Source organism: Anser cygnoides, chromosome 5 (genome assembly GCF_040182565.1).
Source record: "Anser cygnoides isolate HZ-2024a breed goose chromosome 5, Taihu_goose_T2T_genome, whole genome shotgun sequence".
Classification (NCBI taxonomy): domain Eukaryota; kingdom Metazoa; phylum Chordata; class Aves; order Anseriformes; family Anatidae; genus Anser; species Anser cygnoides.
This window is the reverse complement of record NC_089877.1, coordinates 33,064,084-33,080,107: the sequence shown is the minus strand read 5'-3', so window position 1 is coordinate 33,080,107 and position 16,024 is coordinate 33,064,084. Positions and strand designations below refer to the sequence as shown.

Genomic DNA, 16,024 nt, shown 5'->3' with positions numbered 1-16,024 from the left:
TTGTACAACTAGGAAAGAGCAAAAGCTGCCTTTCTGCTGTCTGACACCAGAAATATGTTTGACCTGTAATGTATTTATACACCCACACCTTACGGCTTCTTCTGTCTGTCCATGACTTCATCAGCAAAAGGTGTTCAGGGTTCACCTGATATTAAGGAGCCAAACAGAAGGTATTAGCCAAGAAATGGATTTTTACATTCCACCATCAAACTGAAGTAGTCAGTAAATACAGTGGGATACAACTGCGTTAATCACACAAAGCTTCATGTGTATATTACTGTTGTGAAGATACCAGGTGTAGACTTCTTACACTGGGGTTTTAGTCCCATTTTGGTTTCTTCCTTGCCTCTTTATTTTCTCCTTTACCATTTAATCCTACCCCCATGTGGAGTAGAGCCAGCTGCTGAGGTGCCTGTATCTTCTTTGGGAGCTGCTGTTGTTCAGCACAAATGGGCCACACACACCACTAAATGGGGATTCCAGCCTAGCAAATTCAAATCACTCACAGGGTGGAAGGGCCACAAATCAACTCTATTTCTTCTAGGAATAACTCTTAGCAACACGCCAAATAAAACTCATTGAATTCTGCACATTTTCTCCAAAAGTATACTCAAAAATAAAAAAAATGCAGAAAATCCAAACTAGGTTTAAGGTGTGGTTTTTTTTTTTCCCCTCAATTGCATCACAGCTGAGAAAGTTTGTTTATAAACTAGAGAAAGCAATGCCCTCTAGTGTTCTGCAGAGAAATCTGTAACACGGTTACCCAGAGCCTTCTAAATTTCAAGGTTAGGACTGCTGTACAGTCTCAGTCACAGCCAAAGTTTTGAGAGCTTACAGCTGATGCACAACATGCATAAAATTTCTGCACACACGCATGGCCTACAGAACTGTTTGGGATCCTTTTCTTCCCTCCATTCCTGATGCTTGCAACAGAACTCCACGCCAGAAGATGGAAGTATATTCTGGGCATATATTAATTGCCTAAGAAGCATCTGGGAAAAAGGGGGGCTTCTCAGAAAGAGACAAAAGCCTGATCCTTTCCTTCCCAGATTTCACAAAGTAAATGAAATTCACCTCCTCTCTCGTCACCTATAGATACCATCTGTGGACAGTTTTTTTACTGCATTCCCACCTGTGGCACATGACAAGTCTCACAGTACTCACCTTGTATCTTTGCCATGTATACATAGCATTTGACACCCTGAGTTACTGACCCGCCATACCTCACAGCATGTGGCATTCCCAATATATTGATAAAACTCCACACAGAACTATCCAAAGACAAGAAAGATTTAAATAAAGAAAAGAGCATTCTCATTGTTCCAAAAAACTAGTTATCAAAATGTTTATTTACACCCTGTATACATTTAAAAACTCAGCTTTGCATTACACAAGAGGTTTTTGTAGGTCAGAAAAGCAAAAGATGAAGTCCTTGAGGAAGGCAGTTCTTAAATGGCCAGCTAAGAGTTATTAACTTTTACCATGCATTCATTGCTCTTGAAAGACAACTGCTGGGACTCTCACCATCTGGACAGAATAGAAACTTGAATGCCTTTGATTAAACTTTTACTCACATCAAGTACTTTTGAAATAATTAGCAACAAGGAAAATGATTGTTGACCACTTTGTGCTTTTGTAGTTTCCCCCAGCTGCAGATCAAAAACTGCAACAGGAAAATAAAGATCAAAATGACACATCAGTTCCACCTATGTCCTATCTGAAATAAGAGGACAAAAAAGATGAAACAGTATCTTCTGGAAACTTAGGGGGTGCTGGTAGACTTAGAAAACTTTCTGACAGGTAGAAAGAATCTTATGTCTTTAGGCTAGGCATCACCCTGCACCTTCCAGAGGTATTTGTATATAAGAACAAAGCAAAAGAAATAACTTTAACAAGTTTTATTCATAAAAATTATTGAAACAAAAGTCTGCCAGACTGACTGTAGTTCTACAAAAACTATTGGATACAAATGAAACATCCACTTCAGTGAGACTACACTTAGGGTAAATTCTGGGCTTGACCTGGCATTTGTGATGAACACTTTAGGACACTACATTTGTAGCCCACATGTTGGCAGCTGCAAAACAGAATTTGGATGTAGAAGTGGGAATCAAATAAGGGATTTTTAAAATGAGGTCTAAACTTAGGACACCACTTAAAAATTTAAATTACATTCCCTTCTTCTCAGAAGACAATCAATACATGTTCTGGTTAAACAAGCAGATACGTGTTTTTTTTCTCTAAGGGGGAGTGGTTTCTGACAAGCATTCTCCCTGCAAATAAATTACTTCTCATCTTGTTATATATGTAAACAAATAAGGGAGAAAATGAAGCAGTTTAGATACTATCCAAAAGACAGACAAGGTAAGATGTCGACTGCATTAGGAGCTATTGTTTCTTAGAGATCCGGCTCCATATATCTGTGACTGGTCATTTGCACAGAATATTATCCTGTATATGAAAAACTGCATGTGAAAGGAAAAAAAAAGTTCACAGGATCAGCTTCTTCTCTGCTGCACTGTCATTCTATTTGCAGGGGCAGTGGGGGAAAGGGACCGTTCAAAACCCAGGATAAAAAAAAAAAAGAAGGGAAAGATCTGGGGAACACAGACATCGTCATGAGAATTTACAATCTCCAGCCTGAATGAACAAAATGGCTTTTTCAGTTCTTTCAGTTTATTCAATACTCCAGTGCCTCTTAGACACATTCTTACCTCCTCCAGGAAGAAGTAGAACAATCTGAAAGAGAATGCAGGAAAATGCCCCAGCATTCATAACGGAGAGGCCACACACACATTGACATATCTTGAGGTTTGTATTGCACTGCAGGGCTGGGAGCATTCTACTAGTGCTTCCTAGTGCTTCACTTTGCAGAGATGCTGACAGTGTCCAAGCAAGACACTGTAACTGTCTAAAATGTACATAGTTTCATCAGTGAAGCATAAACTGAGCATTTCTGTTCTTCTACTTAGCCCTCTTCCACAAGTGTTTTGCTATGAGACTAGCACTGGTGCATTCTCCTTATTTTCTTTCTGTATCACCGTCTGCAGGTACTTCAGTCGCATGGGAGGGAGTTGTTCATAAAGGTCAAATCCCACAGGGCTCTCGGCATTCAGCAGTCTGTAGTAGAGAAGGTGCTTTTTCAGGGTCTGAAGAAAGAAATTGCAGTCATTAAGCATGTCTTATAAATTAGAATCTAATCATTCCTCCCTATCTCCAACACAACATAGCAGGCTGCCAGACAATACAACTCCACCATGCCCAACATATTTAACTGCATCATCTTCAGTAGAAGAGCTGTAAAAGGTAAGTTTCTTCTTGATTTGCATGAGTTTTCCACTTCTGAAGAAAAGCTCTGCTGTCTCCTCAACAACCCCCCTCAATGATCTCTTGCCAGATGCCAAAATGGGGTTTTGAGTGGAAACTATGAGTTTACCCTAGACACTAAACATAAAAGGCCACATGACTCAGCTCTGTTACAGAAATGATAGACTTTGGCAAGATCTGTTATGATACGGCAGGAGGGAAAGCAGAAAAGCAGACACCTCACATTTGTTTTGTTCTTTTGTGGGGAAAGCATCCAACTAAGAGTTAAGGGAGGTCCCTGCTGGCTGCCTGTTCACAGCTGTGCTACAAGCACCCCTCTAGGACCTCTCACTATCCAGATAAAATACTGCTCCAGCAAGAGGCTCAGAAATACAGTACAGGAGATACATCTGTGTTCCAGTGGGCTCAGTGCATTGAGTTCAATTACAACAAGAACTGGATAATACTCCTGATAGCCACTGCATGTTAAAATCCTTCTGCTAATCTCTCATTCTCATGTTAGCAATGTAGACAAAAGCAAATTTCAGACTTCAAACACAAATTTAAGTCTGTAAGAGTACCATGCCTGAAAAACTCAAGCCCCAGTAGCACATACTGATCCTTACGGATTGTACCTCATCCACCAAGAGCCATGTCTTTCGCAGCATGCTTTTCCGAGCAGCATCAGCCTCCTAAGAACAAAACACATACTTAAATTAATACAGCACAACACTAGCTTTGCCCACAGGCCATGCAGCACTCTAGAAGGATGCCCTGCTTATTATGATGATGGTCCAAAGAGCAGCTTGTTCCATCAGAAAGGCCTTGAGGTGGCAATCACTTGGGTCCCCCTTCTTTTCCTCCCTCCCCTGACCTGATGCCATCCGACATGTATTGACAGAATATGGGGTAATGGCTTTAAACTGAAAGAGGGTAGATATATATTAGATATTAGGAACAAATTCTTTACTCAGAGGATGGTGAGGCACTGAAGCAGGAAGCCCCATCCCTGAAGTGTTCAAGGACAGGTTGGATGGGGCTTTAAGCAATCTGGTTGAGTAGAAGGTGTCCCTGTTTATGGCAGGGGGTTTCGAACTAGATAATCTTTAAGGTCCCTTCCAACCCAAACCATTCTATGATTCTGACATCTCAAATATAAGGTAAAATCATAGATCAGAGAGGGAACCAGTGCTAGAGGCCCCAAGGCCACAGGAGGGTTTGTGCTTCATTAACTCATGCAGTTAGTTATTCAAGAAAGCTGAAAGAGCATTCCACACCTTAAGATTGCCCCAACAGAGGCTAAATTTATTACAAGCTATGGAGCTGATCAGCTCCATCATTTGTGCTTCATTCTTTCCTTCAGTACAGTAGCCCACAGTTGCTGACTTGAAAGGTTTGTATAGGATTTGCTGCCACTAGTACAAGTTTCTTATTTTATAATGAATAATGGTTGCCATCTGCTCTCTCGTATGTGGATTCCAACCTTCAGACCTCAAATAGCTGCACAGTCCTCAACATATGTTTACAATCTTTTTTTTCAAGCTCACGGTCAGTGATTCACCAACAAGCCACAATGGACTCTTGGGAAGAGCAGGTGCAAAACCCAATGCTTCCAGCCCTGAGGCTCTGCCATTCATTACCTACCTGTGTTGTACTGTCTTGGGAGAAAATAAAGCTGTTCACGTGAGCCACAGCCACCACATAAAGAACAGGGCACCAGGTGTGGCGCAGTGCGCTAGTGACCAGCGTTCGGAAGTAGAGTCGCAGGAGGTTCAGGTTATCCTCAGGAGGGGAAGTGTATCGCTCAAGAGGTACAGGAAACTGCAAGAAAACCACCCAAAAGCAACATTACTTTTTGTGTCGGGATCTAAGTAGTGAGGGGAAATTCAGGACTTTAGTGTCTCCTTCCCCAGTTGTTTTGGTGCACACTCCCGTGTAACACAACGCACCTCAGTGGCACAGCTCCCAGTTGGAGCAGAACTGTTGCTGCCCACACTGACTAATGTGATGTGCCTTTGTCAAAGTGCCCTCTAGACCTCTTCATCTTAATGAAGAAGTGTTTTACTGGTCAAGTGACTATAGTTGTTTTTGGGCACAGGTAAGAAGAGGTGTTTCAAAGTGAGGAGACAAAGTGCTTTCAGCAGCATCTCCTGCTAATGCATCAGAGAGGCTTACACTGACCTATGCATTTAGTGAGAAAAGGAAAGCAGGTATTTATGCCAGAGTTATCGCTGCTATTAAATGAAGTTTCCCACATTTTCTGACTTCACCATCTAGCTTTGAAAAATAGGTCATAAAAGCTTTTAATAACAACTTGGTTTTGTTTGCTTCTCTGTTCTCCAGAAATCCAAATTTTGTTCTTCTCTATTTTTATAAGCCTTCTAGCACCAGCGTTATGTATTTCATTTTGAAGCATCTTCTTCACAAGATTGAAGACAATCATTGACCACGCTCAGTAAGTCTTCAGTGACAACATGGCATCTATGCCAAGCTTCGGTCTTTGGCTACAAACACAGTACTACTAAAATTTTTACTGCCCTGCCCACTAGGGTATGCTTAACTTATCTTAAGACAAAAAGGGAAAAAACACCTCCCCACAAATGATTTTGCTCAGATTTTCCAATGCACATTTTGTTTTCAAGCAACACAGCAATGAAAACATTATCCAAAGTATTGTTAAAAAAATATCTGAGCACATGAAAAACAAAGCATAGAAACCTGCTTTGAAACTTTCTCCATCGTAATGTATGTCACAATTCTGATGGCATTGAGGGACTTGGCATTGCAGGATCAAGGCAAGATAAAGCATGTGTAGAATGAAGAATTTCATCTGGAATAGGGTGTTCAGCTCTACTTATATTTGCCGAGGCGATCGGCTCCAGGGCAGACGGGGCAGGGGACCGAGACAGGCAGGGCTTTTTTTCCGGCATCGAGGCCACTCGAAGCAGCCGAGGGAGCCGCCAGGACCCGGCAGCCCTCACGAGGGAGGCTGACGAGGCGCAGGCGGAGCCAGCAGCGCCCCCTCCCCGGCCGTTCAAAATCAGCCCCTGGGGAGCCCGAGCGACCAGGGCGGGCCCCTCGCCGCTCCTTTGCAGCGGTCTTTCCCTTCGGTACTTGTAACCTGCCTATGGCATCAACCAGGCAGAAAACCATGGCCTCCGCATCTCTTGCGGCCTCTCCAGCCGCAGTCACCGATGTGGCCACTCAAACGGAGGGCTCAGGGAAACGCGCAGCCATCCAGGTCTCGGGCTGCAGGGTGTGCCCGAGTCTTCTGTCAGTATCCGACAGCAGGAGCGAGGGGTATGCCTGTGGGAGGTGTGCCCAGGTTGAAGAGCTGCTCAGTCAGGTAGCGGAGCTTTGGGAGGAGGTGAGCAGGCTTAGGAGCAGCAGGGAGTCAGAGAGAGAAATTGACTGGTGGAGGTGTACTCTACCCTCTCTGAGACAGACTCACGAGCCTGCCATAGCACAAATGTCTCCTGCTACACAGAAGACAAACGTTCCCTCATCCCGCCAGGCAGTAGGAGTAGACCTAGGCCAAGGGGGGGAATGGAGGCAGGTTCCTGTTTGGGGTGGTAGGCGAGCCCTGTCCCTGCCCACCTCACCTTCCCACCTACCCTTATATAACAGGTATGAGGGTCTAGAACACGACAGTCAGAACAATGAAGTAGACAAAAGCCCCTCCCAGTTGGAGAGGATGCCTAAGGCAAGGCAACCTATCCCCCCCATTGCTACATCAACTGTCAAAAAAGAAAGAAGGGTTATTGTCATGAGGGACTCCCTTTTGAAAGGGACAGAGGGCCCAATATGCCTACCAGACCCAACCCACAGGGAAGTCTGTTGCCTCCCTGGGGCTCGGGTGAGAGACTTCGCTAAGAAAGTCAAGCGCCTGGTACAGCCCACCGACTACTACCCGCTACTGGTCTTTCAGGCTGGTAATGACGAGGTAGCAACAAGAAGTCCGAGAGCGATCAAAAGGGACTTTAGGGCTTTGGGGCGACTACTTAAAAGATCAGGGGCACAGGTTGTGTTTGCCTCTGTCCTTCCGATAGGGGGGATTGATACTGACAAGCAGACTCATCACATTAACACGTGGCTTCGGGACTGGTGCAACCAGCAGAATTTCAGGTTTTTTGATCACAGGTAGGTCTAAGCGACACCGGGCCTGCTGGCACCAGATGGGATGCACCTCTCTGAGAGGGGTGAGGATTTTTGCTCAGGAGTTGGCAGGGCTGATAGATAGGGCTTTAAACTAGAGTGAAAGGGGGAAGGGGATAAAACCAGGCACGCTGGTGATGAGCTAAGGGATGGCGTGCTAGAATCAGAGGGACTGTGTGCTAGTGAGGCCCTTCGGTCGGCTACACAAGGTGCTGCGTGTAGGGAGGCACATTTGAAGTGCTTCTACACAAACGCACGCATTATGAGGAAGGAATAAAATGGATGAGCTAGAAGTCTTGGCCCAGTCCCACAGCTACGACATCATCGGCATAAGCGAAACCTGGTGGGATGAGTCCTGTGGATGGTGTGTTGCAATAGATGGTTACAGGCTCTTCAAGAGGGACAGGCAGGGTAGGCGAGGTGGCAGTGTATGTGAAGCATGGGCTGGACTGTGTGGAACTTCAAGTTGGCGATGGCAAAGTTGAGAGCCTCTGGGTAAGGATTAAGGGACGAACAAATAAAGGGGATGTCGTTGTGGGAGTCTATTACAGACCACCTGGCCAGGACAACAACGCCAATGAATTATTCTTTGCAGAACTAAGAGATGCCTTGAGATCAACTCCCCTTGTCCTAATGGGGGATTTCAACTTGCCAGATGTCAACTGGGATCACCACACGGCTGACACGAGCAAGTCCAGCAGGTTCATAAAGCACCTACGTGATAACTTCTTGGTGCAGGTGCTAAGAGAGCCAACTAGGAAAGGTGCCCTCCTAGATCTGTTGCTGGAGAACAGAGAGGGTCTTGTGGGAGACATGGCAATTGGCGGCCGTCTCCATCATAATGACCATGAAGTGGTTGAGTTTAGAATTTATGGTGACAGAAGGAAAACTGTCACCAAAACTTCAGCCCTGGATACGGGGAAGGCAGACTTCAGGCTGCTCGGGGAACTAGTCAGCAAAGTCCCCTGGGAAACTGCTTTTGAAGGCATTGGTATCCATCAGTGCTGGTCAATCTTTAAGCACTGCCCCCTAAAAGCACAAGATCAGGTGATTCCAAAATATCGGAAGTCAGACAAGCGGGGCAGAAGGCCGGCCTGGCTGACCAGGGAACTTCTACTGGAGCTTAGGTGAAAAAAGAAAGTGTATGGCTGCTGGAAGGAGGGTCAGGCGACGGGGAAGGAATACAGGGATGCTGTTCGTGTTTGTAGGGAGAAAATTCGTGTGGCCAAAGCCCAACTAGAGTTGAAGCTGGCCATGTCTGTGGGAGACAATAAAAAAGGTTTTTTTAGATATGTGAACAGAAAAAGGAGAACCAAAGAAAACATAGGTCCGCTACTAGATGGGGAGGGTCTCCTCACAGACAATGACATAGGCAGAGACGTTTAACACCTTCTTCGCCTCTGTCTTCAACATTGATGTTGGGCTTCAGGACCCAGGGTACCCTGAGCTGGAGGACCATAACAGTGGGAATGACAAACTCCCAACCGACCCTGAACGTGTGCAGGAATTGCCGCTCCACCTGGATCCATACAAGTCCATGGGTCCAGATGGGATTCATCCCAAGGTGCTTGAAGAGCTGGCTGACGTCATCGTGGGACCTCTCTCAATTATTTTTCAACGATCTTGGGAATCTGGAGAGGTCCCAGTGGACTGGAAGCTGGCAAATGTGCCAGTTTTCAAGAAGGTCAAGAAAGAAGACCCTAGCAATTACAGGCCTGTCAGTCTCACATCAGTGCCTGGTAAAATTATGGAGAAGATGATCCTTGAATTTATTGAAGCACACCTGGGGGACAATGCAGTCACTGGCCCCAGCCAACATGGGTTCACAAGGAGTAGGTCCTGCCTAACAAATTTGATTTCCTTTTATGATAAGATCACCCATCTAGTCGATCAAGGGAAACCAGCTGATGTGATCTTTTTGGACTTCAGCAAAGCTTTTCACACTGTTTCCCATAGGATCCTACTGGACAAAATATCCAGCATACAGCTAAACAAAAACATCATGTGATGGGTGAGCAATTGGCTGACGGGCCAGGCTCAAAGGGTTGTGGTAAATGGGGCCGTATCTGGCTGGCGGATGGTCATTAGTGGGGTCCCTCAAAGCCCCATTTTAGGGCCAGTCCTCTTCAATGTTTTTATAAGGATGTATATATGGATGTATGGATGTAGGACTAGGTGTTTTGAGCAAATTTGCCGACGACACCAAACTTGGAGGAGTTGTGGACTCGGATGAGGGTGGAAAGGCCTTGCAGAGAGATCTGGACAGATTGGAGAGCTGGGCGATCACCAACCACATGAAGTTTAACAAAGGCAAGTGCCGGGTCCTGCACCTGGGATGGGGCAACCCTGGCTATACGTACAGACTGGGCGACGAGACGCTGGGGAGCAGCCCCGCAGAGAGGGATCTGGGGGTTGTGGTTGACAACAAGTTGAATATGAGCCAGCAGTATGCCTTGGCAGCCAGAAGGGCCAAACATATCCTGGGATGCATCATGCACAGCATTGCTAGTTGGTCAAGGGAAGTGATTGTCCCGCTCTACTCTGCGCTGGTGCGGCCTCACTTCGAGTACTGTGTGCAGTTCTGGGCACCACAGTACAAAAAGGACATTAGACTGTTGGAGAGTGTCCAGAGGAGGGCGATGAAGATGGTGAAAGGCCTAGAGGGGAAGACATATGAGGAGCATCTGAGGTCACTTGGCCTGTTCAGCCTGGAGAAGAGGAGGCTGAGGGGGGACCTCATTGCAGTCTACAACTTCCTCGTGAGGGGGAGTGGAGAGGCAGGTGACCTATTCTCCATTATCACCAGTGACAGGACCCGTGGGAACGGTGTCAAGCTGAGGCACGGGAAGTTTAGGCTAGACAGCAGGAAGAGGTTCTTCACCGAAAGGGTGGTTGCACACTGGAACAGGCTCCCCAGTGAAGTAGTCACTGCACCAAGCCTGTCTGAATTTAAGAAGAGATTGGATTGTGCACTTAGTCACATGGTCTAAACTTTTGGGCAGACCTGTGTGGTGCCAGGAGTTGGACTTGATGATCTTTATAGGTCCCTTCCAACTTGGGATATTCTATGATTCTATATTTGTGGAACTAGAACAAAGAAAGGGAAGAGCTACTGAGAACAAATAGATCAAGAGAAGCAAGTCAGAATATCTTGGCTTACTTGGCTTAAGAAACAAAAGGCTCATCTAGCCATAATTATATAGAAAAACTGGCTGCAAGGCTACTACATCCAGAATGAAAGTATTGCAACCACATGATGCAAAGCATTGATCTCATGTAAACTGCTGGTTCACAGTTGCTTGAATATTTTTTTTGAAACGTTGTCTTTGTATTAACAAACTTTAGGCAAAATCAGGTGTCAACTGATATTTTGCAAGGGACATAGAACTTAAAGAGAGATAAATTCCATGTCTTATGCTCTGCTCATTCAAAAAGAATGCAGTCCTGCACTTAACAGATCAAACTTTCTCACTGAGGGACCCAGTGAAGCACAACTCCAGTATAACCAATTGTGGAAACACGGTCTGAGAGGAAAAAACAAGAGTTTGTCCATGCACTGCACAGGAAAAGGTTCTCACCAGACAAAGAAAATACTTAAGGGAAAGGTAATTTATGTCAGAAGAACATTGGGTGCAGAGTAGCCCTTCATACATACAGGCCATAAATGAGGAGCTTCTCAACCATCAGAAAAAGCAGAGCATGGGACAGAAAGCATTACTATTCTACTGGACACTGAGGGATGAGGAAGAGATGAAGTGCCAGGAGGATGCCCAAATCAAGGTTGAAGAAACACGCAAGAGCCCAGTATCTCAGAAACGTGCAGTGACAGGTAACTACCATAAGCCAGGATTACCTGCTGGAGCGGCACTCCCAGTGCCCGCAGGATACTTGTGTGCTCCCCAAAAACAGACAGACGCAGATGAACACTGAAACGCTTCTGCAGAGGTAGAAGAACAAAGACTCCAAAGAGTGGATCTCCAAAAGAGACGCCTTCAAACTGTTCCAGCAAACTTATATAGAGATCGTGGAAGGAAGCCAAACCAGGGAGTGGAGCATCCAAGTTTAGGGAGTCTAGCGCCTTGGGCTGGCAGTAGATAGAGAGAAGGGCAGCTGTGTAGCAGTGGATCAGTGCTTCTAGAAAGAGGTCACCACCTGTGAGGAAGACACACATAAGTCGTGCAAGTTTGGCAGCAGTAGGGATGCTCTGAAGGGTTTTAGCACGCCAGGTTTCCAGCAACAAGACCCACTGAAGGTTCCAGGTCACAGTGTTGACTAGATCAAGTGGGAGAGAGTTCAGCACAGCCCCCCGCGTCTCTGCATTAGTCACTTTGTTGTAGAGGCTGATAAGTGGAAAGAAAGGCCAGTCTGAAGGCAGGATGGGCCCTTTGACCTCAGGAAGCAGCATTGACTGGATGAGGTAATTCCGTCCTTCGTAGGATGCTTGGGAATGCACAAGGGCAGGCTGCAAGTGAACAAAATGAGAGAGGTAGCAGGAGCGGATGACAGGCAGATTCTGGTATGATTCTTTCAGCAGGGCACCACGTGTAGGCTTTGAAGATGCTGCTGCTGCAGAGCCAGGCTGTGCCAGTTTGGCACTGGTACCCAGATGCAGGATATCAGAAAAGTCAGCTGCTTCTGGCCCTCCAGTTTTCCCTTCACTGTAAGACAGAAACAAACATCAGTTAAAATTAAACAAACAAAAAACACCACACACACCAAATGCCAAAAAATAAGCAACACAAAAATTAATCTCTATGATCTCCCTGGATCAGGGAGAGTAGTAGTACACACAGCGGTTGCAAAACCTTCTGCAGCATTCAGTTATAATAATACTGTGTGCCTGTAAAGCATCAGCTACCTTGATATCTACAGAAAATTCACAGAACTACATCTGGAGCTAGCAACATGAAGGTATTGCATGAAAAACCTCTGCACGATGTCAGCGCTCTGTTGTGGAGGATGAATCAGTACGACAATTCTCACAACAGTAGCTTTGCTGCTTGCAGTTGCAACTATACAGACTGGTAAATCAAAATGGAGAGAAGGGTGCTGTCAAACCCATTTGCCATGATTTCAGATCAGAGTCTGACCATCATCTCTGATTACTTGTGGAAATTCTTGCGAAATAGTGCCTCTATAGCAGATACTTGCAAGAAAATACAATTTAAAAAAGCTTTCATTTTGAAAGGCAGTTTTTCTAGAGAAGTATGGTATCTCTTTGCAGCATATTGGTCCAACCTCCTACACAGAAGCACCATGGCAAGTTTCAAAGTGATTAGGATGAACTAAAACTGCTGCCATCTTGGCTAGACATGGGAGGCTTCATATTCAAGATGCTCAGGATTTCTTCCAGTACAAGTACATCATCATTGTCAAATCAGCAAAAGTTTATGTAAGAAATTGTATAGTGAGGGTTAGAGAAAGACTTAGTGAGCTTTTCAGAGTAGGTCAGGTTGCAATGTGTTTCGTACGCTCACTATGCTCAGCACAGTAGATGCTGGACCTTAGTGAAAATCAGTTCTACCAGGAATGACGGGACTCTGGCCACAGAGGAGATCAAAAGAAAGTGGTCTTATTTCTCAACATGGCTACACTGGAAAGAAATCTGCAACCACGCTGTTCGTCTGACTGGAAGGCTCCATCACTTGAGAATATGTCAATAAGTATCTACAATTTGAATACAAGCCCTATTAAAGGCAAAAATTTACAACCAAATTCCAGTGCCAACCTCTGCTTTTTTTTTTTTTTTTCATCTTTCCCAAGTCTTCCCACATTACAGAAAGAAGGAAAAAACATGCAAAGCTTACGGAAGAAACTCTGGATTAAAGGCAAGATCCAGCAGGACCTCATAAGCCAGATGCTCGCTCCCTGGTAACAGACGGCTTAGCAATGCCAGGGCGACGCAGTGATGGAGCGAGGCATGCTGCCTGTAATCTGGACAAGTGCCCGCCTGGACGGAAACAAAACACCAGGTAAAAACACTGTAGCATTTGTCAACAGGGCAATCAACAAGGATGGAGGCAGCTGAGGCAGAGATCTCACTAGAAAATTAGAAACTGAGGCACCGTGAGCACTGTCAGCATTCATACGGACATTCTTCTGCTTCCTCTTACTGCCCTAGAAAGGCAGACAGTTTTCAAGTGTGCTGTTAAAAGTTCTTCTCACTCTAGCCCAAAGACAGGAAAAAATATAATTTTGCCATCCCAAGTATTTTGGATCTAAATCCCCACAACAGCAACTGTAAAGTGAAGATACTCTTTGCTAATGGGGCACAACAGTCAAGACAGCAGAAGAGTCACCAGACCTAAGCCAGCTACATGGAAGAACCGTGACGGCCAGTTGCCAGTCTGACACGCTGAGTTACAGAAACCGAGGTGAAGTCAATTCCTGGGGTGAAAGAAATGAAAGGACCAGCAAGGATACCATTCTCTTAGCCAACGCTAACACGAAGTACTGCAGATGATATTCATGGCGCAGCATCCACGCAGATGAGGGAGTTACAGAGGGAGGTCCAGTCTGCCAGCTTTGGTGCAGATAATCCTTCAGGCCTCCAAAGCTCAGCACAGAGCTGTACTGTAACGGAATCAGAAGCAGAGACAAATACTACTAACACAGTCCATGCATGGAGGAAAGTAAAACAGTCCTCTCCAAAGTCTACCACCCCCTGCTTTCTCCCATAAGAATTTCTGTTGGCTACTCCAAAAATTACATTTAGAAATGGCCTGATAACTACCTTTCTGCCTTGGGGCTCACCTGCATCCATCATGACCACCCCTGACCTCAGGTAACTGATAGTCGCTGCCCACATTTTCCACTTTGCTTTGTAAGACAGAAACCTGGTCAGCCACTTAAAAGGTTTTTCTCTCACCTAGCAATATACCGCTGTTAGTAACTGATCAGCTAATTAAACATAAGATCACAGAGGAAAGCTTTGAGAAAGCTTACGCCAGGCACTCCATCTCCCTAGGATGCTGCCATTTCCTCTTCAGAGTTAGCACTCTTCCATGACTCACTCTTATTCTAACAACTCAGGGCGACAAGTGGGAAGAAACCTTTCCAACCACTCTAGCTTTCATTCTCTTATTTATTTTTATCCCATTTTCCTTTGTTATATATCCATCAACCATCTCTTTTCCCTCCTCTGACACTCAATTATTTTGTTTAGCCAAACAACAGTTGCTTAACCCTTCTAAATATTCTTTATAAATCCATCTTTTAAGCCTCCTTGTCATTTGACACCCACTTTATAATCCCAGCTTCGCAGTGTCAATTGGATATTTGAGTTCAAAGACAGGATATTTTTCAGATCCTTGTTTCACCCATTCTGAAAATGGGGGTATTTCTCTCTATAGTACTTTGATATTTTTAAATTAAAAATATACAACAATTCTATTTTAATCATCTTAGTAACATCATTCTTAAGCCTGGGAATACACAAACACTAACCTCCCTCCCAAGTATACTACCATTCACATAGAATTTATAGTGAAAAAGTCTATTCTCACCTTGCTGATCAGCCCTTTGTGAATGTGAGTGATGCTATTGATGAGAAACAGGAGGGCAGTGAGGAAGGGGAAAGGGGACTTGGAACCAACCAGGTTCAGAGAAGGTTTGCCTCCAGTACAACTCAAAGATATGATGCTCAACACAGATTCAGGTCCCAGGGAACAGGACAGAGGATTGCACAAAGCAGAACATGGCCTGTGTGAACAAAGAATGAGAGAGAGATCAGATCAAAAGCACGTCATGAATTCTTATCTTCAGTTGAATAGTACATGATGTACAGAAATATTGATGCACTGATACATCTCTGATGTCAAACATTTGAAAGTATTGGACCCTTGATTAAAAAAATAATAATATATATACACATTTCCCCACAAGCATACGTAAGCCAGGCTAATAAGGCTGCCCACACATTTGGGACATTTCAAAAATAAACTGTCACGCAAAGCCAAAAGGCAGCTTGTATCTAAAACTGACATTGCAAAAATGCTGCCCTTTGTGTTGGAATCTTTGGTGATAGAAGCTTCAGATCTCATTTTTCAGTCATGAAATAACATGGGCCAGACACTCTGGTGACCATTCAAATGCCACTTAGAACCGAAAATTTAAGTGCCCCTTACATCAGACATTCTTAGAAGCAACTAGATATTTCCCTGGCTAGAAGTTAAACCTTTCAGGTTCCCCCTCTTCAAGGGATTGATTCACAGGCTGGTAGCGAGGCTCCCTCTACAGCAGAAAGACAGAATATCTCTGCAGTCCTCAACAGTTCCTGGAGCCCAAGACAAAACTCATGTTATCCAAATGTCTGAAAGGACAGTTTGTCATCTGGCCTTTCACTTTCTTGCGGGGGCTTTCAAGGCCCTTGTGGAGCTCTGCAGGAGCTTAGATTATGTTATAAAAGAAGCATCATAAGAGCACATGAACAGTATATGTACTTCCCCACTAATGTAAGAGGGACTCAAACTGATGTTATTTTCTTCTTGTTTTTAAATCAGGGAAACAAAAAAAGAATCAAAGCCAAGAGTGACTAACATTGATTTGGAATTGATATAAAACA

At 44.8% G+C, this 16,024-nt stretch overlaps 1 protein-coding gene across 4 annotated transcripts in view; it reads right to left on the bottom strand.

Annotated features, from left to right (window-relative positions):
• Positions 1 to 1,331: 1,331 nt before the first annotated feature.
• RPAP1 (RNA polymerase II associated protein 1) overlaps positions 1,332 to 16,024 on the bottom strand; it is a 46,562-nt gene continuing 31,869 nt past the window's right edge. For 3 of the 4 annotated variants that reach the window (XM_048065202.2, XM_048065206.2, XM_048065205.2), the window contains 7 exons: positions 14,967 to 15,162; positions 13,885 to 14,034; positions 13,269 to 13,411; positions 11,315 to 12,119; positions 4,951 to 5,127; positions 3,933 to 3,998; positions 1,332 to 3,149 (listed from right to left, as the gene is read on the bottom strand). In XM_048065202.2, coding sequence (XP_047921159.2) covers positions 2,994 to 3,149; positions 3,933 to 3,998; positions 4,951 to 5,127; positions 11,315 to 12,119; positions 13,269 to 13,411; positions 13,885 to 14,034; positions 14,967 to 15,162 — 1,693 coding nt within the window. In that variant the 3' untranslated portion in view covers positions 1,332 to 2,993. The remainder of the gene's footprint in view (positions 3,150 to 3,932; positions 3,999 to 4,950; positions 5,128 to 11,314; positions 12,120 to 13,268; positions 13,412 to 13,884; positions 14,035 to 14,966; positions 15,163 to 16,024) is intronic. The other variant, XM_066997811.1, reaches the window with a different exon arrangement.